We start from the raw sequence: 26381 nt of genomic DNA, 5'->3' as shown, positions 1-26381 counted from the left end.
ACTGGTTGAGTTATGTGGAAACAAAAGCATTCCAAGGCACAACAGACATCAGAGACAACTCAGAACTTTTTCTTAGTGCTTCTTGACCTTTTATGAAAATAAGTTGCTCAATTGCTCTGGTGCAATTCATAATTTATAAAAACAATTAGTTTTAATTTGATGGCATAAATCTAAAAGGAAGGTTATCTTCCTTTGTAATAGCTTCTTAATATGGCAAAATTTTACAGCTAGATCTGTATAAAAACAGCACAAGACTTTACATTAATTACAAAGGTGCCATTGGAGAATACAACTGAAAGCTCCCTTTAAAAATATTCAGGGAAATCATCAAGATTTGGAAACAAATTTCTGTTTGTCAGGATGAACTGTAAAATCTGACAAATGCCATCCCTAGCTCATTTAATTTACTGTGAAGCTATGTTTTCATGCAACAATAATAAAAAAAAGTTTTAAAAATTTAAAAATAATGCAACAAGCATTTTGCTACCTTAATGTTTTCTCAGTATTTATGCAGAAGTAACAAGAGACATACAAATGCAGTCTCAAAGTAACCTGAGCCCTGAGTGTTAGAAATCATGTGAAACCAGGCCTGTGTTGCAGCCAGATTTAATATTGGCTTCATGTCCGTGCTCCACAGCCAAGGAGTGATGTCATGGGATGTTTGTTTGCAGCTTGACTTGCTGTAATGTGGGTACATTTGAGGGGTGGCTGGGATCTGTGAGTTTATTGCTGGCTTACTCGTGCCTTGTTATCACTGCTAAGTCAAACCTGAATGGCCATTTATAAAAAAAACTCTACATCTGAGCACCATGCAGATGGTTTGCAAGTACTGATAACTGAAACTGTTACATTGACTCTTACTTTTGATTTCTCTCTTCTACATATGATATAATACATATAATGTAAACACCACGAATACAAGCCCCTCTGGAATTTCAGCAAAATGGCATGAAATCTATATTCCTATCAAATGAACATGTGCCAAAAAAAGAGACCTCACATTTCATTAACTGGGGTGAGAGTAAATAGCTGGTAATCATGAAAGGAGCATCTGTATAATGTGTTCACTTGTACATGAGCAGATCTGATATTAGAGAAGTAAGGTATCAAATACATGTTGCTTTCACAAGCAGAACTGTACTTTAATGTATTTTCACTAGTACTTATGTATTTTCACTAGTATTTATAGCAATTTACTAGCTTTACTGAAACGGAGGACATTTTATCTGTCTACTGGGGGGAGCAGCTTGGATATGTGGCAAATAGGACTTTATAAACTTTCATCTGTGCTGACACAACAATGCTATTGGCACAGATCTCAGAATGGTTTGGGTTGGAGGGGACTTTAAAAACCATTTAGTTTATATTTCCTTGTCATGGGCAGGGAAATTTTCATTACACCAGGTTGCTCAAAGCCCCATCCAGCCTGCCCTTGAACACTTCCAGGAGTGGGGCATCCACAACTCCTCAAGACAACCTGTTCCACTGCCACATCACACTCACTTTGAAGATTTTTTTCCCCTAATTTCTAATGTAAACCTGCCCCTTTCAGTTTAAAGACATTGCCCCTTGTCCTGTCACTACTTGCCCTTGTAAAACCTTCCTCTCCATTTTGCAGATGAAAGTAAATGGAACAGAAAATAGGTTGGCATTTCAACAAAATTGTGTAGGCTGATTTGTCTAACATCTCCAATCAACCAACGCATGTAAGTAGGACAGGGAACACTTTATGATGATACCAGTCTCCACATATGGAGGTTTCTGTACCTTGTCAAGTGAAGCGAGCTGCTGTTACTGAAGTTTTATTTTGATATAAACAACATTTTTCCCATTTCTCCCCCTACATATCAAAACCAGAACAAATTTACACAGATAAGACTGAAAGATGGAAAGTGTGCTAACAACTGCATATAAACAAGGCCATTCAAACTTCTAAATAAATTAAAATACCAGCTTAGCAAGTCTAGGACTGCAGAGAACATCCTAATAAGTTGTTCTCCCTTCAAAATCTCCAACAGGTCTATAGGATAGCTTTTATTTAATACATACTGTATCTTAGCTTTAGGACTGCTCTTGGAAGCCTCTCCTCTTGAAAATGCAACAGAACTGGAGAAATTAGCCCTAGTAGCTTTTTAATTTTTTACCCAAATTAATTACCTTCATCTTGGTTGCAGCATCATCTAGTGTTGTGACTTCATGGTCTTTATGTTCTCCAAAAAGCTTGTCAATAGCAGATATTGGGCATTTGCAGTGGTAACAATAAGTGTCTACTTGTGATTTCTTCAGTTCTCTTTGTGGGCTCTCAACTTGAGGAATGTTTGTTGCTGATTTTTCAGGATACATCACCACAAATCCTGAATCTTCAAGCTCAATAGGAGTTCTTTGTTCTGGCTCATTAACAAATTCATAACTATCAGCAGCATGATCAAAGGAGTCCCTGTCTTCAAATAATAGCTCCTCATGTGTAAATTGAGATGATATTTCATCTTGCAAAAGCTCTTCTTGTGTAATCACATCATAGTCCATTGACTCAGCAAAATCTTCATAAATATCACCGTGCTGCTCCTCTCTTTGCAAGTCTGGATTCTCTGTTTGCTGAATTGTAGGAACACAGGACAGATGTTCCTGAGTAAACTGATCATCTACACTGTCTTCAGTGGGAGCCCTGACATATGGAACATACTTTTCCATTTGAGGAAATGCTGTTGTATCTTGTAGTTCTTCCTGCTTAGTACCAGCTTCTTGATATGCAGCTCCCTCATAATCCACTTGATGACTGTATATTTGTTGACTTGACTGCTCTGGTAACTCTTCAGTTCTTTCTACTGGTACATTTTCTTCTTCTCTTTGTTCAGTGATATCAGTTCCTGCACCTGAAACAACTGTTTTGCTTCCAAAAGGAATGGCATGCGTTGGCTTGCAAATTGTTGCTTGAATATTGCTGTCAACCTGGAATTTGTCTCTCTCCATAACAACTCTTTCTGACAGAACCTCCGTTTTGACATATTGAACATCACCAGATCCCTGCTCCTGCTTGTTCTCTGAACTCCAAGCCAAAATTCCTTCACTAAAGGACTCATCTTCTGGTATCTGATCTTTCTGAGGCCCTATGGCTTTGCTTGGAATTTCATCTTTAAGAATGTATTTTTCAAAATACATTCCAGTTCCATCATCTGTGTCTGAATTTCTACTAGGAAAAGAAGCATTAGAATTACCACTTTCTTCATCAGAGGGAGTCTCATCCTTTGTCTTTTCTCCTACTGCTTCCGCATAGAGGTCCTTGTATAAAAATGATAGAGCAGGGGGCTCCTCTAAAAGCTCTGGGTTAATTGCAGCAACAGTGGTAGGGAACAAGAGAGATCGTTCTAGCACTCCTTCTTCTGAATCAAAGAGTGGGGTCCCCGGTGACTTGCATTCATCTTCTACATTTGTTATGCTTTTACTGCTAGAATCAATTGATTTCTGCAGTGGTAAAGATTTTGAAGCATCTGTGTAGGATTGAATTTTGCTTTCTCCTTTTATGGTACCATAAAAGACTTCATCCACGTCCTCAAGTAAGGAAAACTCTTCCAAAGTATCTACCTCAGTACTCTCTTCAAAAGATTTGACTTCTTCCATAGATTCATTGGGGTCTTCTGTCACAGGAGACAATGAAATTCGTCTTTCAAATTGTGGCTTAACTGGGGATTTGTCATCAATCAATGTGTATTTTTCAAAATAATCCATATCACCAGTACCATTATTAGGATCTAACTTTGCACAATTATTGTCTTCTGGCAATGGGAGATTTTCTTGCTGAGTTTCTTCAGTTTCCTCAGCATCATCCTTTTTGACCAATTCTATTAGTTCATGGTTTGCAGTCTTTCCCAATACTGAACTTTCTGAAATTTCTGTGGTTCTTCCAGAAGTTAGGGCTCTCTGGCCATCCTCAACTGATTTTCTTCTAAATGAAGGATTTGTTTCCAAGTATTCTAATTTATCAGGCATGTGTTTACTTTCTTCTTGATCAACAGAAGAAATATGTGTAGGTGCATGAATATTGAGAATTTCATAACCTTCTGAAATAATATTAAATAGATCTTTTTGTTCAGTAGTCTCCAGAGCACACTGACTGTCTTCTACAGTACTTGCATGTTCCATTTCTTCCTCTTCTCCTCTCAAGTAATGTTCAGGCATTTCAGACATTTTGCCTACCTCCAGGTGTTGCATTGCAATTTTTGTAAGATTTAAAGTACTAGCTTCATGCTCCAGAAGTTTATCTGGATCTTGACTATCTCCCACTAGAGATGGTAAATCGTATCTTTGTGTTATGGGACTAGCGTCTGAGGATTTCCTGTGAGGAAATTTATTTGACACTGATTCAGAACCTCTAAATGTATGTCCCTCAGTCTCTGTAGTCCCATGATCTGTAAATTCTGTGCAACTTCCAGCTGGGAATTGTTTTGATGCAAAATCAGAAGCTTCATTTGGAGTAAGCTGAATTGCTTGCATGTCTCCTTCTGCAGCCCCTATTGGACTAATTGAGGAAGCTTTCACCTGTTCTACCAGCCAGCTAGCCAGCCCAAAAGATGGAATATCTGGGTTCTGCTTTTCTTCAGAACTTGAGCTAAGGGACTTAATCTCTGCTGAGGAAAGGCTGCCCCATTCACCAGAATAATGCTGAGTTTTGTGTGTCACAGTTTCATGAACAAGGTCTGATGAAAAAACTCCCAGATGCTCTGAGGTCTTTTGGTCTTCAAAACATTGTTGAATTTCTCCTTCAGTATAAATGTCTGAAACTTTCTTAGATTGCTTTCCAAGCATGTCTGCTACATCAGATAAAGATGATGGAATATTTTGTTTCTTTTCATCATCAGCGAGAGCCACTGGTACTGGCTTTTCAAGTTCTGACTTTCCAGGTAATTTATGTAAAGGTATAAATGACTCTGATGACACTGCTTGCTGGTCTGCTACACCAGTCACTTTTGACTCTGTGATCACTGACCTTGACACTGTCTGTACATCAGGTTGCATTTCTTGCTTATAGGGGGAACTTCTTAGCTGGTCTGGAGACAAATATATTGTCTCCAACAAAGAAGATTCTGGCTTCTCTTGGTCTCGCACTTGAGACATACTCTCCAAGTGCACTGTCTTTAGGCTCGCTGTTTCAGGTGAACTGAGTTTAATATTTTGCAACTGTTGTTCATCGTGTGGTGGAATTACATGTTCACATTCTGATTGTATGGGCTGGGTAATAAGGGGCTGCATATTTTGATTTTCTTGTTTGGCAAGGGACTGTGTGGGAATCAAATACTCAGAGTCTGGTTTCGAATAAGATGGAACTTCTTGCTGACATGTTTCATCATCTGAATAAAATGGAACTGAAGATTCAGACTGCAGTTTTGAAGGTACGGTCAGGTAATCCTGACTTTCTAGACTTTCTGTTTTATCTGTAGAATATGATAAATTTAGTTGTTCAGATTCTAATTGCATAGCTGTGTGAAAGTAATGTGAAGTCTGTTCTCTCTCAGCTTCAGGTAAAATTTCACATTCAGCCTCTGACTTTGCAGCTACAGGCAAATGTAGAAGACTTTCTGTATGCTCTGCTTCTTTTCTTGCAAAAAAGGACCCTGGCTGAGGCAGAGCAGTTTCTGAGTATTCTGTTTTACAGGTGGAATAAGATATATCTAAATGTCTGGGGGGTGAGCCTCCAGTTACAGAGCTTGTTTCAGAGACAGTGTGTGAAGCACACAAAGGTTCAGGCACTGTTTGTTCAGTAAGAAATGAATATGTTTGAATTTTGTGGCTGTCTGCTTCCTCAGTGGAAAATGATAAATTTTGTTGTTCAGTTTCCATCTGACCACTTTGAGATGAGGGAGCACAAATGTCTTGCTTCTGTGAATGTCCTGCTCTCAGTGGGGCCATTTCACGCTTTTCTGCTTTGTAAGTAGGACTTAATAAATCTGGTTGTTTGAAGTCTGCTTGGGCAGCTCCCTGCTCCTCGGTCCTGACAAAGGTATGTGCTACAGAAGGTGTTTCTGGCTGCTCCGTTTCAATACCAGAGGACTGCAAACAAGTATGTGGCTGTTCTGGCTGGACCCCATCCCTCCACTTTGTTTCACCAGTGAAATATGGTTTCTCTGGATGCTCCACCTGGACAGTCTGTGGTTGATCTGCCTTGCCATAGGAATATGATAAATCTAGTGGTTTTATTACATGAGTCTCTGCTTTGCCAAGAGAATATGACAAATCTGGATGTTTTGAATTCAGCTTTTCTGGTTGCAACTGCTCTGATTTTCCTGTGGAATAAGAAACATCAGAAGGTGTGAACCCTGCTTGTGCAGTGTCCTGTTTTTCTGTTTTGCCAGAGGAATACAAGAACTCTGGGAATTCCCCTTCCACTGGGAATATGTTTGGTTGCTCTTCCATGCTATGAGGACTTGAAAACACTGGTTGCTCCAATTTTAGTTGTACTATTTCCCCTGGGTGTAATGTATAGCTTCCCTTCTCCAGCTGTGCACTTTGTTTTTCTTCACTAACAGAAGAGGACAAGTCTGTGTGCAGTACTTTGCCCATGGCATCCATGACATTTGTATGTTCTGACTCTGGTAGAGCAGCCCATGATGGCTTTGTTTTGACAAATGAATGTAACAAACTCTGTTCTTTCAGCTCTGGCTGAGTTGTTTCATGAGGTTCTGCTGTGCCAACAGAGAACAACAAATCTGCATATTCGGAGTTTGCTTGGGAATTTTGCAGTCCTTCTGTATTCTCCCTAGAACACTGGAGCTCATGGTGTTCTGCTTGCATTCCTGCATCTTTCCAGTCCTCTGCTTTCTTGAGAGATGATGAAAACTCATTTGTCTTTTCTTGCTGTGGTTGAATATTTTCTTGCTGTACTGTGCCAGTGGAATGAAATAAATCCAGGCACTCTGAATCCTCATCAGCAATTTGAGTTTGCTGTTTTTCACCAATTGAACATGATAAATCCTTTATTTCTGCCTCTGGCCGTATGATTTCATGGTGTTCTAATCTGCCAGCAGATAAATCTGAATGGTGTGATTTTGTGTTTAAAGTTTCTTGTTCTGCCTCACTGAGAGAATGACATGCTTCTAAATGTCCCAGTTCTGTCTGTGCTTTCTTGTCCTGTGCCTCTTGTTTCAAAGAATAACACAAGCTTGGCTTCTCCTCTCCAGCAGTTTGTCCTTGCTCTGTTGTGCCAGGCCAAGATGACAGATCTGGTTTTTCTAACACTGGTTGTGTAGTTCTTTGTGGCTTTCCTTTATCAATGGAATGCAGTGAATCAGGATGCTTTGGCTCTGCTTTTAACATTTGTCTTTTCTCAATTTTTCCACTCTGGGATGGTGCATCTGGAACTCTCTGTTTCTCCTTTGCAGCTTGTGAATGCTCTGCTCTGCTGACAGGCTGTTCCTCTTTAGAGCACTCCACAGCTGTGTGCTCCATCCCTTGTTGCCCCACTTCCCTGGCCAGGGGTGCCAAGCTTGCATGACCTGGCTCCAGCTGTGCAGGTGGAATTTGCTCCATTTTGTCATGACCATACAATGCACCTGGCCCCTCCAATCCCAGATGGATTGTTTCCTGCACTTTGTTGAGGGAATATTCTAGCCCAAGGTGTTCTGGTTTCAGCTGTGATGTTTGCAGCCCTCCTACTTTGAAAACAGAGTAAGGCAAATCAGAATGTCCCTGCCGTGGTTCTGCCATTTCTGTTTCCTCTGCTGTACCCACAGAAGGTGAAAAATGTGAAATTTCCTCTTCTGGCTGAACTGTTTTCTGTTCCATTTGTCCAATGGGATAACTTTGCTCTGTTTCTTGTACTCTTTGTTGTACCTCTGTGGTGTCCAAAGGAGATATCACATCAGTATGCTCCACCTCTGGTGGTATAATTTCATTACCTGGCCTATCAATAGAAAATAATAAATTTGGTTGTTCTAAGTCCTCCTGGGCATAATCTGAAGTGTCCCTTTTACTGGGAGAATGTGTTAACTTTTCTTGCTCTAACTCCTGCTTTGTGGCTTTTTGCTGCTTTTCTCTGCCAAAAGAAAGTTTTCTATGTTTTTGCTCCAATGGTGCTACTTCTTCTTGGCTTGTCTCACCAGTGGAATATGACAAATTAGGATTCTTCATTTGCCATGGTGCAGTTTCTGGATGTTCTGGCTCTATTTGTGCAGTTCCCGGAGAAGCTCTTTTTTTACCTACTTTAGGCAATTCTTGATGTTTAGACTCAAACTTTTGAGTTGACTGTTCTTTCCCTTTAGCAAAGGAAAAGGATGAATTTGAATATTTTAAATCCAGCTGTGAGCATGACTGATTTGGGTATTGAGATTCTACTTCCATACTTTCATCTTGTGCTGCTTCACCCAGGCTTCCTTGTGAATCCAAATGTTCTGATTTTTTCTCAGTTTCTCCCAGGGTGTATGAGAGCTCTGGATGTGCTGACTCCTGCTCCACAACATCACCATGTTTTGATTCACCACTGTCCCATGAAACATCTGGATGTTCCACCTTTACTGGGTCAATTTCTTGTTCCTTCAAATGGAATGGTAAGGTTGAGTTTTTCAATAATTTTTCTTGCTCATGAGAGGAATATGGCAAATCTGGAGATTGTGACGCTATTTCCATTTCTAGTGAAGCTTCTTTTTTACTGGAAGAAGACACAAGTGTTTGCTCCAGCTTTGGATGTACTATTTCTTGTTGCTGTGATTCATGTTGTACAATTTCCTTCTCTGCTTCTGTACTTACATAAAATGTTTTTTCTGGATATGTTGGCTCTGTTTGCATTTCTTCTTGCATTTGTTTACTGAATGAATATGGCAAAGATGGATGGACTAACCCTGGTCGAGCTATTTCTTGCTGTGCCAAATTAAGTTGGTCTATGACCTGTGGTTCCTCTTTAGCCAGGCTTTCTGAAATACCTGAATACTCTATTTCCATTTGTACAGCTTCTTCTTGGTCTGTTCCCTGCTGTTTCACCTCTCTTTGTACTGTATCTTGTTCCATTCTGCCAGAGGAGCATGAAACATCTTGCTGGGGCACATTCAGTAGTGGTGTTTCCTGTTGCTGACTACCAGCAGTGGAACAGGAAGGAAAAGACTGCTCCTGCTCCATTTCTGTTGCTTCCCAAGGCTTTGCTCTGTCAGTTAATTGTGACCATGAAGTTCCTGACTCCACTCCTTCTTGCATCACTCCTCCAGTGATAAATGAGAAATCCCTCTTTTCTGAAACTACTTCTGTCTTTTCATGTTGCTCTGCTTCACTAATGAAAGATGATGGCTCTGGACCTTCTAAGTTTCTCTGTACAGCTTCTTGTACCATCTCTTCCTGGGAATACATTGAATCAGTTTGTTCCAGCTTTGGTTGCAATTTTTGATGTTCTGTTTTGCCAGTAGAAGGTGTTGTCTCTGGCTGTTTCACCTTTAGCTGTGAAGTTTTATGTTCCTGTTCTTTTCTGTCAGAATGTGGCCAAAGTGGATGCTCTGACTGCAGTTGAGTAGTTTCTCCTTGCATTGCCATGGCAGAGGAATCCAGCTTGCCTTCAGACTGTGAATCCTGCTGTACAGGCTGTGGCTGTTTTCCTTTGTCAGTTTGTGACGGTTCTTGCTCCGTTGTTTTATTAATGGGATATGGTAAATCTGAAGATGCTGTTTCTAGATACCCAATTTGTTGTATCTCAGCCCTCCCAGTGGTATCAAACTTATCTGGATGTACCAACTGGGCTTCTGTAGTGTTGTCTTTCTCTGCTTCCTCCATCAAACATGATAAATCTGAATGTACTTGTGCAAGATCTTCATTTTTTTCTTGTTTTTCTTTTTCAGTGGAATAAGACTGTTCTAGTTCAAAAGGACTGAATGCTTGGCTTTCTGTTTCTTCCCTAGACAGAAAAACCTGATGTTCATTTTCTAGCTGTGCACTTCGCGTTTCCTTGACTACTTCCTTGGTTAAAGAAGAGTCTGGATGACCCATCTCCAGCTGTGCACTCTCTGATTCCACCATTTTTTCTCTGGAATATGATAGATCCTCAGATCTATCATAGCTGGAGACCTCTGACTCCAGCTGTGCGCTGTCAGATTCTTCCATTTCTTCCCTGGAAAAAGAAAAATCTGGATGCTCCATCTCCACCTGTGCACTTTCTAGTTCTTTTGTTTTTTCCTTGGAAGAAAATTCTGGTTGTTCTGTCTCCAGTTGTGATCTCCCTGATTTTTCTGTTTCTTTTGTGGAAAAAAGCAGTTCTGGATAGTCTGTATCTGGTATTGCACTCTCTGATGCCTCTGTTTCTTCCTTGGAATATGAGAAATCTGGAAGTTCTGTCTCTAGTTGTGCATTTCCTGGTTCCTCTATTTCTTCCCTGGAAAAAGAGAAGTCTGGATGCTCCATCTCTATCTGTTCACCCTTCAATTCTTCTGTTTCTTCCTTGTGAGAAGAGAAGTCCAGATGCTCTGTCTCCATCTGTGTTGTCTCTGATTCTCCAGTTTCTTTGGTGGCATATGAGAGGTCTGGATGCTCTACCTCCATTTGTTCGCCTTCATCTTGTTTGTTTTCTTCAATGGAAAAATCTGAGTGATCCAAATCTACTGCTTTATTTATAGCTGAAGTTTTCTGTGTTTCTTCTGTTTCTGTATGAACAGGATATGAAATGCCAAAGTATTTGGAATCTATATTTTCAGGAATTGGTGGTTTTAATTTAATTCCTCGCTTCTCTGTTTCCTGAAGTGAAAAGTCTTGTTCAGATTTTGTTTTGTTCTCTAAATGAACATTCTGAGTTTCTGAAGATGAGGCCTTTTGACCCTCTTCTCTTTCAGCTGAATACATTAGACCTGAAGTTTCTGACTCTGACAGTGCAGTTGATGATGGACACTCAGTTTCTTGCTTCTCTGTTTTATTTCCAGAATATGGTAAAAGCACATGTTCAGACTTAGACTGTGCAGCTTCTGATGACTGAGGAATAATATCTTCCTGTCTTATTTCAGTTAAAGTGGAATAGCTGGATTTAGCTGATGGAACATCAGGTAAGTAAGGCTTCTCTGTTTCCCTCTCAGGATGTTCTGACATAGATTCTGTAGGCAAAATATGCTGGGAACTTGATCTATCTAATTCACTAACAAAATCTGCTGAAACAGACTGTGGTGCAGAATTAGACTGAACTTCCTGCTTCTTCAATTCATCCAGATGATCTGATGCTGTCAGCGGGGATTGGTCTGGCTTCTTGTTTGCATTTTTAGCTGAGGGAAGCAGCACTTGTTTCTGGTCAGACTTGAGTGGTGTGGAGGTTGTTGACTCTGTTATTGATGTTTTGGCTGTGGCTGAATGACTTTGCTGCTCCCTGGCTTCTTCTTCATTCTTCAGTAAATGTCCTGAAACCTGATTTGGAGTCTCTAAAAGAAGTTGTCTCTCTTTTCTTTCTTCATGTTGAAGAGTTGATTCTTTCATTTTATAAGGTTCAATTTTTTCAGATGAAACATGATATTTCTTAGTAAGCTGTTTTTCAAGAGGTGGTGTTGGTGAAGAAAAGCTTTGATTTGCTTGTTCTGCGAGTTGTTCTCTTTGCTTCCTTCTTCTCTCTGAAGGTGTTTCAAGAATTTTACTTCTTGCTCCCTGGAAATGTTTTGGGTATGTGGAGAGTGAACCAAACTTCTGCAATCTTTCTTTTACTGATGTTTCAAGGAACTTTTCAGAATCTCCTGAAGCTGAGCTACTTCTCCGGATTCTGTTTTTCTCCAATGTTTCAGGGGTTGGCCCAGTCCCTCCAAAAATTGAGTTGAACAGCTGGATTCTAGCTTGCACTGGACCTCCAAGAATTGGACCAACTTTTCTCAGTCTGCTCTCCCTAAATATTGATCTTATTGGAGCACGTTTTACTGGCTCTTCTGCGATATTCTCTTGATCTTCTTTGTTGTCCAACATTTCCTCATCTGTGTCTTGTACCTCCACCTGCTCTACATTCAACATGGAGGCTTGCACATCTCCTAGAACAGTTCTTGGTTCTTGCCTCTGCATTCCAGAAGAGTCACGTTTTTTATTGCACAGGCCTCCCTTTGGTCTTGTAGCCATTGGCACCTTATTTGAAGATTTACGTGTCCTTTTCCGAAAGATCTTGCCTTCATCCATAATAAAGATAACTTTTCCTGGAGGAGAGCCTACTGGTGAACTTTCCATACTGTAAAGATCAGAAGCTGTACTAGTTTCTGAGGTCCAGGGAGTAGAACATCTGCTTGAGCTAGTTTCCCAGGTTATTCCACTGTCTTCACTTTGGCATGTTACCATAGAAAAGGAAGGGTTAGTCATGATGTACTGCAGCTTGGGTTTCACATCTTCATTTTGGATAAGATCTTTTAAACTACAAACAAAAGAACAGATAACAAAAGAAAGCTGTAAAAACGCACAACAAATTAAATTATTGGAGGAAAAAGCTGAATTTATTCATTAAAACAAAAATTACTTTCAAAGTTGTAAAAATACTGCATAAGCATAGATTTTGAAGTGCAACCATAAGAAAAGTCATATTTCATCTCACAACTATATTTTAGATGAATTTGTGTAAAACTGCATGTTGCAAGGTTAGTTCAATGAAGGGGAGGTGTTTAAATGATCTTGACAATGCAGGAAGAACAGTCTTTGATCTGACCTTGTTTTGCCAGTGTGAGGTTGAGCTGATTCTGGGGCTATTCTCCAGCATGTGTTTATCTCACAGTATAAATTAAACCTTTCATTGAACACTTCAAAGACACTGTCAGTGTTTTAATAGCACCCACACTTGCTTTGCGCAAGTGTGAATGATTATACAATGCTCAAAGCAGTAGTCTATCCACTGGTTTGTTACTGTCTTCTCATGTATTTTATCCTCTAAGCACTCTAGATACTTAACAAAGTAATTTAGAATACATTCAACAATTAAAATATATTGACACCTCCCCAAATGAAACTGCAACGTTTCATAAAGGTAGTTTTAAAGCTTATGATGTGTAATCAATACACCATCATATGCTGTAACCAAATCTCTCAGCTAAAATAGTAAAAAGGCTGGAGAAAGGCATTTCTGAGAATTTTTCGGAAAGAAAAGTTCTTCAAATTCTTCAAATTAAAAGTGTAAAGATTAGCAAAAGCAATTAAAAGACACAATGTGTGGAGAGTTTAACATTTTTAGGGTTGCATTATTTACTTAAAACAAGAAATAAAAGAGCACAGAAAAGGTAATCAAAGCTCTAATATTTCCTAAGTAGACAGTAGTTAATTTATGGAAATCACATTTGTAACTGATGAAAAGAAAGGCAGAGTATCTGCTGGATAAGATGTAGCCTTCAATAGAACAGAAACAGTGAAGTCTCTATTATTCCCATGGAAGAATGCACATCTATGGCCACACAACATCCTGCTTCCAATGAACAGAGGGAAGGGTCACTTTTCCACTGACTAGAGAAAAGCATTTCAGCTAAAGTGGAGAAAGCTAGTTACTGATCAGGGATCAGAAAAGCAGAATCCATCTGATCAGCTGCCAGAGGCTATGGCCCTACACCACACAGGTACCAGAGTTACCTGCTGGTTGCAGAGGCAGGCAGACACCACTGAGATGCAGGTGGCACCGTGCCAGAGGGTGCTGAGCACCAGTCAGAGGCAGAGGCCCTTGAAGGAGGAGAAGAAATCAATTTTTCAGCTTCTACATCCTCCTTATATCTTGAACCTGTTTTCTGCAGTACTTGGTGCAATTAAATAAACCTTCATACAGAACAGAGTAGCACTCCCACTTGAGCTGATATTAATTAATAAGAATGGGTTGCCCTGGCCCTACCTATGCAAAAAGCTTGAATTATATACATCATTATCTTATTTTCATGGTCACAAACTTGTCACAGTTCATATTCCTCTACAGTGTGTGGAGAGAGTGCTTTATATTTTAAGACCAGAATAAGAGACATGGAACTCAAACATTTACTTCCAATGCACTTCTAAATGCTGCCTTTTTGTGAACTGCTTACAAGCTGCACAGTAGTACCTGAAAGACCTCTCTCTAGTCAGAGGAAGTGTCTGCCACTGGAAAAAGATGTTTTCAATGTTTCAGTTCATAAATGTAGATAGGAAGCCACTGGCATCCAGGGCAAAAGCCAGTGCTGTGTTTTTTCCATGTAGAAATTTCACACCCATTCCTGTTGGTGCTTATATTATGAGCATGCTATTTCGCTGCTAGAACATTGACTTAAATTTTTTCTTAGTCTTGAAGACACTGACAACCAGTTTTGTGACTCCTGCCATAACAGCTCAAACCCAGATTTTTCTTCCTGCCTCCTCCTGCTTCTCACAGCCTTCTGCTTTTCAATATGACTTCTATGCTGCATCCACTAGGATTTCAGATTTCTAGTCCAGCCTCACAGGCTGGACAAATTTTCCTTTATGAATCATATTAGGGAAGAGTTTTCACTCCCCCAGCTGCTGGAGTGGTGTTCACACAGTGAGTAGGGTCTATCCACTTGTGCACACCACTACTATGAGATATATATGTAGCTAGCCTATCAGCTTTCTAAAATTCTCCCTAGCCTCTCTTTATCGTCTTCATATTAGACCTTGCCACTGCTGATATCATAAAAACATGTAGCTTTTTGCTGCATAATTCCTCACAAGCTGAAAACAATACAGATAAAATGCCCAAGATGTCAACCTATGTCTGTAATCTGTGCTGACAATATCTCATTTTCTGAAAGTTCGTACTTCAGGCACAATGCAGGAATGGTGGAAATTGGTATTGCCAGCTTGTCTTCCCAGTTGAAGGAAACACTTCTCTGTGCTTGTGTTTTTATTCTGTACATATCTGTAATTTCTGCCTTTACCATGGTGCCCCTTTCCCCCTACAGCAATCAGTATGCTCAGCAAGGTCTCTGCCTATTGTTCTGCATTTCCCATGGCTACAGCTCATCCATCTTCTTCAGGCTAAGAGAATTGGGAGCTACAGAAAGACATAATTTCAAACGCAGCCCTCCACCTTTGACTTCTTTCAGTTAATGATGCCTCATCTGGCAATGGAGTGGCTCATGCATCTGTCAAAATTCAAAGGCTCTACTATCTAAAAACAGTAAGACAGCTGCTTGCCCAGCTACAAAGCTGGGTTTTATGATGAGTAGTTGGGAGCCAGGACCTGGGCTTGTCTCACACATTTTGTTCCATCTCTTATGAAGGAACACAGCCTGCTGAAATCTAGTCTGTTTTCCAGACACCAGGTCACAGCATGTCCTAGTGGTATTGCCATTTTCAGAATCAGATGCTGCTTGAGAAACCCACAGAACTGCCATGGCCAGAGGTCTGACATGATCCTGCATTCTGGATTCTCCACCATGTTGCAGAGGGAGTTCAAGTACCAAACACTTCAGTCTGGATGTGACACTTCATTTACACAGTTACATAATCACTCTGTTGAGACCTAGTGGGGAACTTTTTGAAGTCTGAGAGCCCTACACAACACAGGCTTTTATTAAGGACTCAGTTTTACTCAAAAGGCTGAAGAGAAAACATGGAGTACCCAGCAGCAGGAGCAACTGGGGGCTGGCTGCACCCCTCCCCTCTGCAATGCCCCCACCTCAGCATTCTGTCCCATTCAGCTGCTCAGTTACCTTTTGCTCAAGCTTCTACCATGATGTGCTTGAAATGGCCTGCACAAGTCTGATTCCTACCTCTCTCATCTTCCCTGCTAATGTTCCTGCTGCAGGTCGCAGAAAAACAGCCCTGCCAGCTTCTTCCACCCTGGCCCACATAAGACACTGCCTCGTCAAGAGGCATCTAAAATCACACACACTCTCCCCATGTCTTTTTCTGCTTTGGGAAAGGTATGGTAACTTATTTTCAGAAGACAAATCCACAGTGCCCTCCACCCCCTCCTTCTCACCATCCATTTGCTATCATTCCAGTCTTTTTCTCTCCTAGATGCTGCAGCATCCTCCATGTGGCAGGAAGATGCCTTCTCCACTGTACTTCCCTTTATATTAATTTTCATCAATCATTATAAATGAGACTTGTCTCTAAAGCTTACACACCTCTCACTTTTGGAAGGGCTGCTTCATCAATAAAACAAACTCAACCACTTCCATAACTTAAGGACTTTCTCCCCATTTTTCTTCCCATCTACTTGCTATAGATAAACACTAAAAAAGGAGGTAAAACCCTATTTACCTATTACAGGCAAACAAGCTGTCTGGAAACACTTAAATTGGCTGCAGAGACATTTTTATGTAAACCCTGCACAAAAACACATCCAAAGACCTTCCCACTGTAGAAGGAAATCAGCTGAGAATGGTCTGAAAGACAGAACTGTGTCAGAACAGCTCACCCATCACACATATGTTAGAGACACAGATATTCCAATGGGTATGTAAACCAGTTAAACAGTAAACAACTTTACTTCAGTTAGATTTTCACCATTACCAATATAAAAATTAAAACTGTTAACTTCCTACCCATGCTTGCCTTAACAAGCACAGTATTCAAAATATTTCCCCTGTTTAGGTGATTAATTGGATACATGGAGCTAGAAAAAGAAGCCATCTACCATGATCATCTATCATAAATAATAAAATGCCCAAAGGCAAGAAAATACTGTATGGGTGCTATACAGATCATTTTTGTGCTGACAAGGTCATGAAACCCTTATCCCACCTTTTTAATAGGATCTGATGCTGCATGTTAGTCGCATTACTTATATACAAAAGTGTGCTAGGAAACCAAATTATTTAAACATTACATTAATAAGGGTAATAAAGACATGAAACCCAAACTCTTCTGTCTTTCACATGCATGCCTTGTAATTTTGAGACAAGTCATCATTTCTGCTGCAGCTTTTGGGATTTAATTTGCTGCAGCTGCTGTACGGTGTGGAAGCAGAGTGGTTTGGTCAGAGCTCAGGGGCTGGTGTCTCAGAGCAACACCAGGGCTCCTCTCCTTGTTTCATAGAGGCACTTCCTGACCTTGGGACACTCATCTTGCTGCAGGATTCTTGCATAAATTAGGTACAAGGCTATTTAATGTGCTTGAAAGGCAGAAATAGGAGTCAGTGGAGCTTTCCTGCTGACTTGCACAACCAGGTGCTGCTCAACTGCATTCAAAGGAGGAAAGCAGAAGCAACAGAGAACTTGGAGTTGTTAAAAATAAATTGATGGCAGCAGGGTCCAGGACAAGCTGCCTTCAGCCAAGTTTGCATATTAGTTACATCTCCTCTAAGCTAAGTTTTCAAAGCCCACGCACTCAAAAAAATCTGTTCTGCAATGGGGAGTTGAAAACCTGTTTGTCAACAAAGAATTAGCTCACAGCTTGAGTATGTCCCAGGGGATTAACCTGTGTTATCTTGCCAGGAGCTCTGCCCAGGCACTGACCACAGGAGGAGGCCTGAAGCTCAACAACCCTGCTGACATTAGCGACAACATCTCAGCAATTAAAGAGTCAGTTTTATTTAACTTTTCCAAGCTATTGCTGAGTTCTTGGTGTAGTCACCACATTTGTGCCGAACCCAAAATTTTACATCTCTTTCAACCTAATTAAACTAACCAATTTAAATGTGCTCAGTTACCACTTACCAGAGCTGTTAAAAGCCTCTCTGGTAGTCTATGACCTGTTTATTAGTAAGACAGCTAAGGACAGAGGAAAAACTCTGTTGTGTTTAATATAACTGAGAGCTGAAGGGAATGTTTGCTGTGATTTAAATGCTGAGATGCAATGCCCAAGTTTGCATTGCAGAGGTTGCCAGCCAGAAGACCCATCTGTGAGGAGCTGCTAACAGGCACCCATGGAAAAATCATTCTCTCAGCACAAGTAGTAAATAACTGAAAGGCTACATAGATTTCACTACCTTTTTAGTAATTCCTACTTGTGTTTTACAGTTTCAGCTTTATTATTAGCTATTCATTTCCATATTCTATTAAAAATTATCTATCTAAATAATGGTTTAGCTCTGTGCAGTGAGCGGCTCCACTCCATGAACTTCAGCTCATTTTCTTGCAGAGATACAGCACAGCCATGTGCAAGCAGTGTTTTATTGACAATCCCTCTCTCTACCAGCATAGGACTGAAAAGCCAACACCTGCCTTGAGAAAAAAAGCAGCATTACACACAAGGGTGTCCACCCACTGTGGAAAACTAGCTCTTTATTTCCTGTGTAGGAAGGTTCTCCTACAGTCCTAGGATACATTTCCCCACTTGGCTTTTGTTGTTGCAGCACTTTGGGTGGGTTAGGCTGCAGAGCGGCCCCACTGCCATCTTTTTTCTCCAGTGACCATCAGCAATGTGGGAAAGCACTTTGAACTGTGATACACACAGAGTGATGGTAAATGTGGATGTCTTCACAGCACAGAGGTATGTATGACACGTTTCTTAAAAAATGGGTTTCTGGAAAAAAACTCAAGCTAACAACATTAACATCTTAGGTTCTTCCTACAGTATCCACTTAAAACGGGTGGGGTCTACTCAAGACAAGGAAGAAATCTTGAGATTTGGCATGTGCTGGGGGACGCTCAGGCCTTGTGGTCTCTGTGAAAGCAACGGTGCTGGCACAGGCAGAGTCTGTCTGCATGGACCAGGTTGCAGTCACCTCCGCATCCTGCGCAGGACCATTAGGCAGGGCATTGGGCCACAGCCTTGCCTGTTTCATTCCTAATGGTAGGAGAGCAATAGTAGGACAATAAACTGTTTCTGTGGAAGACTTATTAAGAAAACAAAAATACTGAAAGAAAAAGATTGAAGATCAAAGGGATAAAATACTTCCTATTCCACAACAAAAATCAGCCTTACAAATCATGACCAGCAATAGCAACCATGTATAACAAGTTTTTCCTTTTCAAGGAAATAAGAAACTGAAGAGGGAGGGACAAGTGGGAAGCAATAAAGGGCCATAAAAAGGAACCATTTTTAATGCAACATTATAATCTTTGAGCATATTCTCCCTGACAAGCAAATCTGCAGAGCATTTAAGATCCATATGTGACAAAGAGTCAGCCAGAGAGGGAGGAGTGGAAGGAGATGCCACTTGAGCTGGCACATCAGAGGATCTTTAAATAGAAAAGCTCTCAGGGAACTCGGGGTAGGTGCTTACCACACAAAATTTAATTACAGCCATACTCATCTGAAAAAAAGAAAAAAGTACTACAGCCCTCTACTCCCCCCTTTTTCTTATCTACAGCAACTGGGTTAGGGAAGGGGAAAAAAGCCAATAAGCCAGCATGGGACACCAATCCTGGCATCTCCTGCAGGATGATGCTTTGGGGTAGAGCTGCCAGCTCCCTCTGGGGCTATGGGCCCCTGGGGAGACATACCTGTTAGTCAGCTCCTCTGCTTCCTCTGGGTCCACAGCCTCCTCCTCCTCCTCCTCCTCCTCCTCTTCCTCCTCCTCCTCTTCTTCCTCTTCATCTCCTATGAAGGATGAAGTCTCGGATGCCCTGTCACACTCGGCGCCATGGGAGCCCTCCATTCCCTTCCCTGCTCAGGCCCTTGCCGGTGATGTTTACCCCCAGCCCTGTCCTCCCCAGGGCTGCCTGAAGCAACTGTCATCCCCGGTAGCACTCACTTCTCCTGACTCAGGGCAGTCTTTAAATAGAAGGCAGCAAAGTTAGAGCGCAGAGTCGCTGCTGTTCCTACCCTGTCTCCTAGCACCAGCCCAGTGCCAGGACACGTGGCCCTGTGGCCATCTCTCCAGCTGCTCTCCCCCTTCGCCTGCCGCCCTACCACAGAGCTGCTGGTACAGCACACATGGCAGGCAGGCAGCAGCAGGGAGGAAGGGGCCAAGCTGACCTTCCCCAGCCACCTCCAGCAAATTTGGGGTGGATGGCAACAGATGAAGAAGGAGAGGTTATCTGTGGCCCCAAGAGAACTTGTGTACATTTCACAAGTTCTGCCCTTGAGCACACCAAGAGTGCCTCAAGCTCAAGCTGGAAAGGTCAAATACAATAACTAGTGGATGAGCCTCCGACAAACACATTTAATTATTAATACCATACTGTAAGAGATATCAGATGCACTGTGGTATTTAACCATGCAAAAAGAATGTATTTAAACCCTCGATTTATCAATGTGTTGAATCACAAGACATTTAAAACTTCCTATTTGAGCGGACTAGAACCAATTATAGTTTAAAGCAAAGACAAACTGTACTATCATGCAGAGTTTAGATTAAGCCTGTTATACTTTATTATTCTGCATTTTACACAAAATGCAGTGCTTTTCACAAACAAAACAGAAATATTTCTAATCTGTGTTAGTCAAAAGAATGACTTTATTAAAAAAAAAAAATTAGAAGAGAAGGAAAAGCACTAAACCCCTGATTCTAAGAACTTCCAAGATATCTCAAGTATAAATGACTGTATGCACAGTAACTCCAATGCCCCCAGCTTTTTTTTTCATTGTTCTTCAAATAAATATGGGGTTATAAATCAATCAGCAAACTCTTCCTTAAGAGTGCTGTAAGTATAGAACACCCACCCATGTACTTCTGACTACAAGCTACCTCAAAATTCTCCTGATATTCCAAAACAGTATGTACAGGTCTTTCTGCTCTCTTGACCCACACAATACACAATATACATACACAATATACAAGGTGACAATGTAATTTTTTGAAAAGTGTATTTGAAACAGATATTAAACTAAATTAAACTCTATATTTCATAATGAGCATAGACAGTGTATACAGCAAAATGTAAAGAATATTAAGTACTCTTCCTTAGATTTCATGTGGAAGGCAAGAGTTTTACAAATCTTCTAAAAATGCTTATAGACAAAACATACATACATTGCACAAGTTTTGATTCAGTCTTCAGCACAGCAAGAAACCCTTCAACCCTTACCAGAAACCCTTCAACTTATTTCCATCTGTACTTCTCATAAGTGAATTTGACCTGTAAAATTCCACATTCTTTCATGCTCTTCAGACAAGCATCATACTCAGTAAAATCAATGGAAATATTTATATCTGAACACACAAGGACTACAGAGAGCAAGGCAAAAAAAACCCTGAACCACAAAATACAAGACAACCCATAGCAAGTACAGTACAATAAATCAAGAGTGACATTCTCTGATGGACTTAAATTTAACATCAAATATATTGTGACTCAAATCCAGTAACACAAGTTCAAGTAAAGCACCAGTTCCAAATAAATGTTTGGGATTCACAAATATAATGTATTTGCAAATGCTAACTTCAGGTTTTCTACAAATCATCTTAATCATTTTACCATCACTGCCCGTTTTTCCCAAATGACCATGTCACCCTGCAATGTGAGTCTTAAAATTGATTTATATTGATTTCTTTGCGATTTTTAAAAAGTAACACCTTATACTGTCAACACACTTAAAGGTACTGAGAGTTCACTTACACATTCACATTTCAAGACAAGTGAGAGCAAGACCTGGAAGAGAAACTTTACATTTCACAGTGCATAGCCTATGCTAGTTCTGCATTACTGTCACCAAATGTGAAGCTCTTGCCAATGTTTGGTCCTACTGTGCACCTTTGAGCCTGTTAATTTAGTCCTGAAGGACTAAGGGGAGTTCTTAAAATCCTAGAGAAGACATCAGTGGTTTCTGACACATGAGGTGAGAACCAACAAGAAAACCCAAATTAAATAAATGTAAGTGCTGAACTAAAGCAACTTTATTTCAAGGCAATAACAAATCCCACAGAAATCAGCATCTTGCACGTGCACTGACACCTTGATCAGCTGTGAAAAATACCTTTTACCAGAGATCTCTCAGAAAAAACTACTCCTACTAGGATGTATGCCAAGGTTTAAGAAGGTAAAAGTTTTTATTTTTAAGTGAAGGAAAGTTGAAAATTTTACCCTAACACTAAAATTTATGGTAGCCATTACTGAATTTTTTATCCTGAATACTTGCCCAGAGTAGATGACAATGCAGGTCATTAAACCTTGAACAACTTCAGACTATATGGAACTGAATCCAAAGTTAAAGCCCAGCTCCTACCCACTCTCCCCAAGCCATTTAGTTTGTGGTATTACATCTGAAAATTTCTGACAAAAGTTGCAGCCCACTATTTAACAAATATGCTATCAACAGGTCTGCTCCGAAAAAACTGGGGAAAACTACCATCTAGATTTTCTGGTTATAGACATGGTTTATCAGAAGGACATAAACTTGAGAAAAAAAAAACCAAAAGGATTATTTTGAAAGACACAGACTGTTGTGGTTACAGACCTTAACTTGTATTAAAAACACCACTTAATTGTAGGGCATTTTTTACAGAGTAGCTCAGAGATACCACAATGTTTTAAACTAACCTTTTAAAAACAGTTAGGAATTAAGTTAAACATGAAGCATTAGTTTAAGGTGTAAGAAATGTTGACACATTAGGTGATGCAATACAAACTCATAAGGAAGTTTTATGCCTTTTATAAAGTTTGGTTGCTCACACTCAGCTCACTTAAAACATATTTAACTTTAAACATTTATGTCCCTTCTTATTTATCCTAGGTTGGGAAAGTTTGAAATTTTCTAGACAAAGAATACGTTTTTTAAGAAGATTCTTTTTTCCCAGAATCTACATAGAGCTTGTAGAGCATCTTTGAATCCAGACATCATCCTGTCCTAAAATCTTGTGCTTCAATTTTACATAAAGTGAATCAAAGTGAATGTTCCACTGATACTAAAGTCTACCATCCTATAGAAAAAGGGCAGTGAGGGTGAACATGTGCAAGGAGGAAGAATATTTCAGTGGACTTCCAGAACCATATTAAAATTGAAAGACAGTTAAAATTGCAGAAGAAAAGTCAATTGCAGAATAAAGGCAAAATTCTACATAGACTGGACCATGTGGAAGTGTGTAGGAAGAAATCTCACATCAGGCATATAGTTTACACTACTAAGAACTTCTAAATAAATTTTTACAACATGACATAATGCTTGTTATTCTACAGTTAGAAGAGTTTTCACAATCTTGTTAAAGAAAGTAATAAACCAAACCTTTGTCTATTCACAGATGTACTGCAGAATAGCTGTGATAGATCTTGATGAATTGCAACGTGGGCCTTCTTGTGGAGCATTTCCTATTCTACTTAAGTATAGGAAATACTTTAAATACACAGTACAAAATAACATAGATTGGAAAAATAACCCGTATCTTCCATGTATAAACTTTATTCCACTGGACACCATATAAAATATTAAACTTAAAAAAATGGAAGTATGAATTTGACTTCAGTGGTAAATACAACCTTAAAAATTAATTGGTCTTCAGTAACAAATATATGAGAGACACAAATTGTACTATAGGAGGTCTAAGAGAAGGTTTGCAAGTTTTTTGGAAGAGCTGTAATTTTCAATATTACTTAGATTCAATTTACGGTGGCTAATCAATTCACAAACATTTACACAAAATCAAATGAGAAGCCTGGCTTATTTTAGCATGATGTGAGGTGTTTTGATTTTGATTTGGTCTTTTTCTCCAAAAGAGGCACCACTATTACTTCAAATATGTATAAGGAAGCACAAAAAGTTTTCCTTCCTACTCTGTGTGAATGTGAAGCATTTATGTGCATTGAATAGAGCTTTTTTATTTCAACTTCTTCATAGTACAACTATTGCTTGAAAATTCTGGTTTAGATTATAGTTCTTGATATTCAGAGTACTACCAACCATAATCTAGCTTCATTTTCATGAACAGCTGCTTGTTATAAAAGTGAAATAAAACAGGAAAGTGCTAAGTTGAGCAGAAGTGTTTAAAGCAATTCAGCAGATGTAAAGCACACACTCTCTGTTCATCAAGAAATTGGTAGTGCACAGTGCCTTAAGGATGTAGTCAGATTTGCACATGTTTAACTTTGTCTATATTTCATGGTTAAATCTGTCTGAAATAATGGTTACACAGATCACACAAGAAAAAAGTCAGTATATCCCCATAATTTCCTTAAAATAGATGAATTCTTGTTTGCTCTGAGTTTCTTCTAGAAGTCAACAATACAAGCATTTTCAGAAAGCGTATTTTGAACAGCTCTATTAACAAATACTGATAATAAAATATGCCACATCCTTATAAACATTTTCTTAACAAAAGTTTACAGAGAAAAACAGGTCATAAAAACCATGGGGTAAATGCCTCCTGATTTTGTCTCTGTTCTTTGTTTCAGCAGGATCCAAAAAAAGGGAAAATGAAAGAAGCTAGTTATCTTTTCTGTTTGATTGCTTTTAAAGGTAATATACAGTTCAGGTCTTTCTTGTCTCGTAATAACCGCCAAGCCTGAGGAAAAAAACGACAAGGTTTTTAAAAAAAGATTATATAATCTTTTCCATTAAAACTTAAATACCATTATTAGCAATAAGCACCACAGTTCCACAAAATTAAGCTTTATTTTTTCCCCTTCTTGAAAAGAAAGAGGGTGTTTTTTTCATTTGTTTTTGGGATTTTTTTAAGGGAAGCAAAATCCAAAAAGTACACAAAATGCAATGAACTAATGAGGAAGGTAAAGCCTTTCAAGAACAGACTGGACTTTTGGAGACAGAGATATTAACAATATTTAAGCATTACACTGGTATTCTAACTGCAAAATAATTGTCTCAAATTCACACATATCAAAATCCCCAATAAATGATGTTACGCATTGTCATTTCCAGAACTTAGATGTGTCTCTAAAATACCTTATTTCAACTGTCTTCTGTGTTCTTAGCGTGAGTTTCAGGACATCTGTTATGACATGAGCCTGCAGTGACCCTCCTGTGTTTATACAGAAGTCATTTACACTCCAATGTGTAATGATAACCTCAAGAAGAACTCAAGGACTCAAATTCTCTCAAGGACAAAAGAGATTGCTTAAGCTTTTTAAAAAATAGTGCAGGATATTAAAAAGTACATGCATTTTTAGAGCAACTGTCATTCTAATAGTATCTGGTAAAAAGGACATTTTTCAGGGCTGTATCACTCTAGTCTATTGCTTCCAGACAGCTAGGATCAAACATCTGCTTTTACATTTTTCAGAAAATCACAGAGGTTTAAACGAATTTTGTTAACCAAAAAGAGAAGTTCTCTCTGATTTCACAGTACCACAAAAGCCCAAGCCACTTTGTAACCGTGACTTTAGCAGATTCACAAAATCAACTATTTTATGTATCAGTATGTGAACAATTCAGTATTTTGTATGCTAACATGGCTAAATAAAAGAAAAATGTATTAACATTTCTGAATAGAATTAAAAAGAAAATGTTATCCTTTTCTAACTAAGGTGTCTCTTTTAGCATTTGCTCTATTACAAGTATCTGGCATTGAATTATTTCTTGCTGAAGAAGCCTTCAAGGTACTTGAAGACATGAATAACTGGAATAAACACGATCCTCCAAGGACAGCTTAGTAGGGGAGTCTTAACTGGTTAAACTTGGAAGATAGTTCTATGCACTAATCCCTAGTCATAACTACATAAAAAATAATCAGAGATCTCAGAAACCTAGAATTTCAGTTGCAATACCTATGCAATGCCTATGATAGGAGAGAAGCATAAAGAGTGTTGGTACCAAATATTTTCAGAAAAATTATGCTTAACCAAGTTCTACATTTTTTCTTGTTTCAACGCATCCTTTCCTCCCCTGATTGGGATAGTGAAAGCTCATGCTGGAACTACTCGTATTCCAAAATTATGAGTGTGGTGTCCCTAAAGAAAAGTTCCCATTTAAGTAAGTTATCAAAAATCAGAAAACCCTCATTATTTTGGTGGTGATATTTATTAAAAAATGGAATAGTAAGAAGAATAAAATATTATCTATTACCACTCAAATTAATATAGGAATAAATAATGAATGAAAACAAAGTTGCAACTTTAAAGCTATTAACCGTTGTTAGAATTTTACACGCACAAGAAAGTCTAAAAGAGAGGGTTTTTTACTATTTTGTATACCCCTTTCAGTCTAAACGTGAAGTTTAATGGCAGACATTAAAGAAGACTCTTAAATGATTTTTCTACACATTTTTAAAAACATGCATTTTTGTTACTTATAGTACAAACTATAAAACATCATAAACAGGCAGGTTTAATGACTAGCATTTTCAAGATAGTAAAACTATCTTGAAAAACAAAGTGGCCAGAAAAATTACATGAGATTACTTTTTACCTGTGCAATTTCACCTCTGATCATATCATACTTCTGTTTCTCATGTACAGCTCTAGCAGTATTTGTCCCATCAAAGGGCTCTGCAAGATCAAAAACAAACATGAAAACTGTAAAAAAAATTATCTAGAGTTAGTTTCTCTACTAACCAAGTAGGGTCAAGCATATACCTGCTTCCCAAAAGTGTTTTAAATACTCAATTCCTCTTTGGTTCTCAAGATTTCTTTCTACATAACATTTATCAAAAAAACCTCCAAACCAAAACTAAACTAAACCAACCTATAAGACAAAATAAACCCCCAACAAGAACAAGGAAACAC

The 26381-nt window shown here is 39.2% G+C and overlaps 2 protein-coding genes across 6 annotated transcripts in view; both read right to left on the bottom strand.

Annotated features, from left to right (window-relative positions):
• The window catches only part of CMYA5 (cardiomyopathy associated 5), a 44941-nt gene extending 25388 nt beyond the window's left edge, over nt 1-19553 (bottom strand). Inside the window, exons 1-2 of the mRNA XM_021531124.3 lie at nt 19272-19553; nt 2158-12328 (exon numbers count right to left, since the gene is read on the bottom strand). Of these exons, the coding sequence (XP_021386799.3) occupies nt 2158-12328; nt 19272-19426 (10326 nt within the window). The 5' untranslated portion in view covers nt 19427-19553. The remainder of the gene's footprint in view (nt 1-2157; nt 12329-19271) is intronic.
• A 560-nt stretch (nt 19554-20113) lies between these two features.
• TENT2 (terminal nucleotidyltransferase 2) overlaps nt 20114-26381 on the bottom strand; it is a 48425-nt gene continuing 42157 nt past the window's right edge. For 4 of the 5 annotated variants that reach the window (XM_021531123.4, XM_021531121.4, XM_085567334.1 and 1 more), the window contains exons 14-15: nt 26065-26144; nt 20114-24205 (exon numbers count right to left, since the gene is read on the bottom strand). In XM_021531123.4, the coding sequence (XP_021386798.3) occupies nt 24131-24205; nt 26065-26144 (155 nt within the window). In that variant the 3' untranslated portion in view covers nt 20114-24130. The remainder of the gene's footprint in view (nt 24206-26064; nt 26145-26381) is intronic. The other variant, XR_002465515.4, reaches the window with a different exon arrangement.

This window comes from Lonchura striata, chromosome Z, assembly GCF_050655825.1.
Source record: "Lonchura striata isolate lonStrDom1 chromosome Z, ASM5065582v1, whole genome shotgun sequence".
Lineage (NCBI taxonomy): Eukaryota > Metazoa > Chordata > Aves > Passeriformes > Estrildidae > Lonchura > Lonchura striata.
This window is presented reverse-complemented; position numbering and strand designations above follow the sequence as displayed.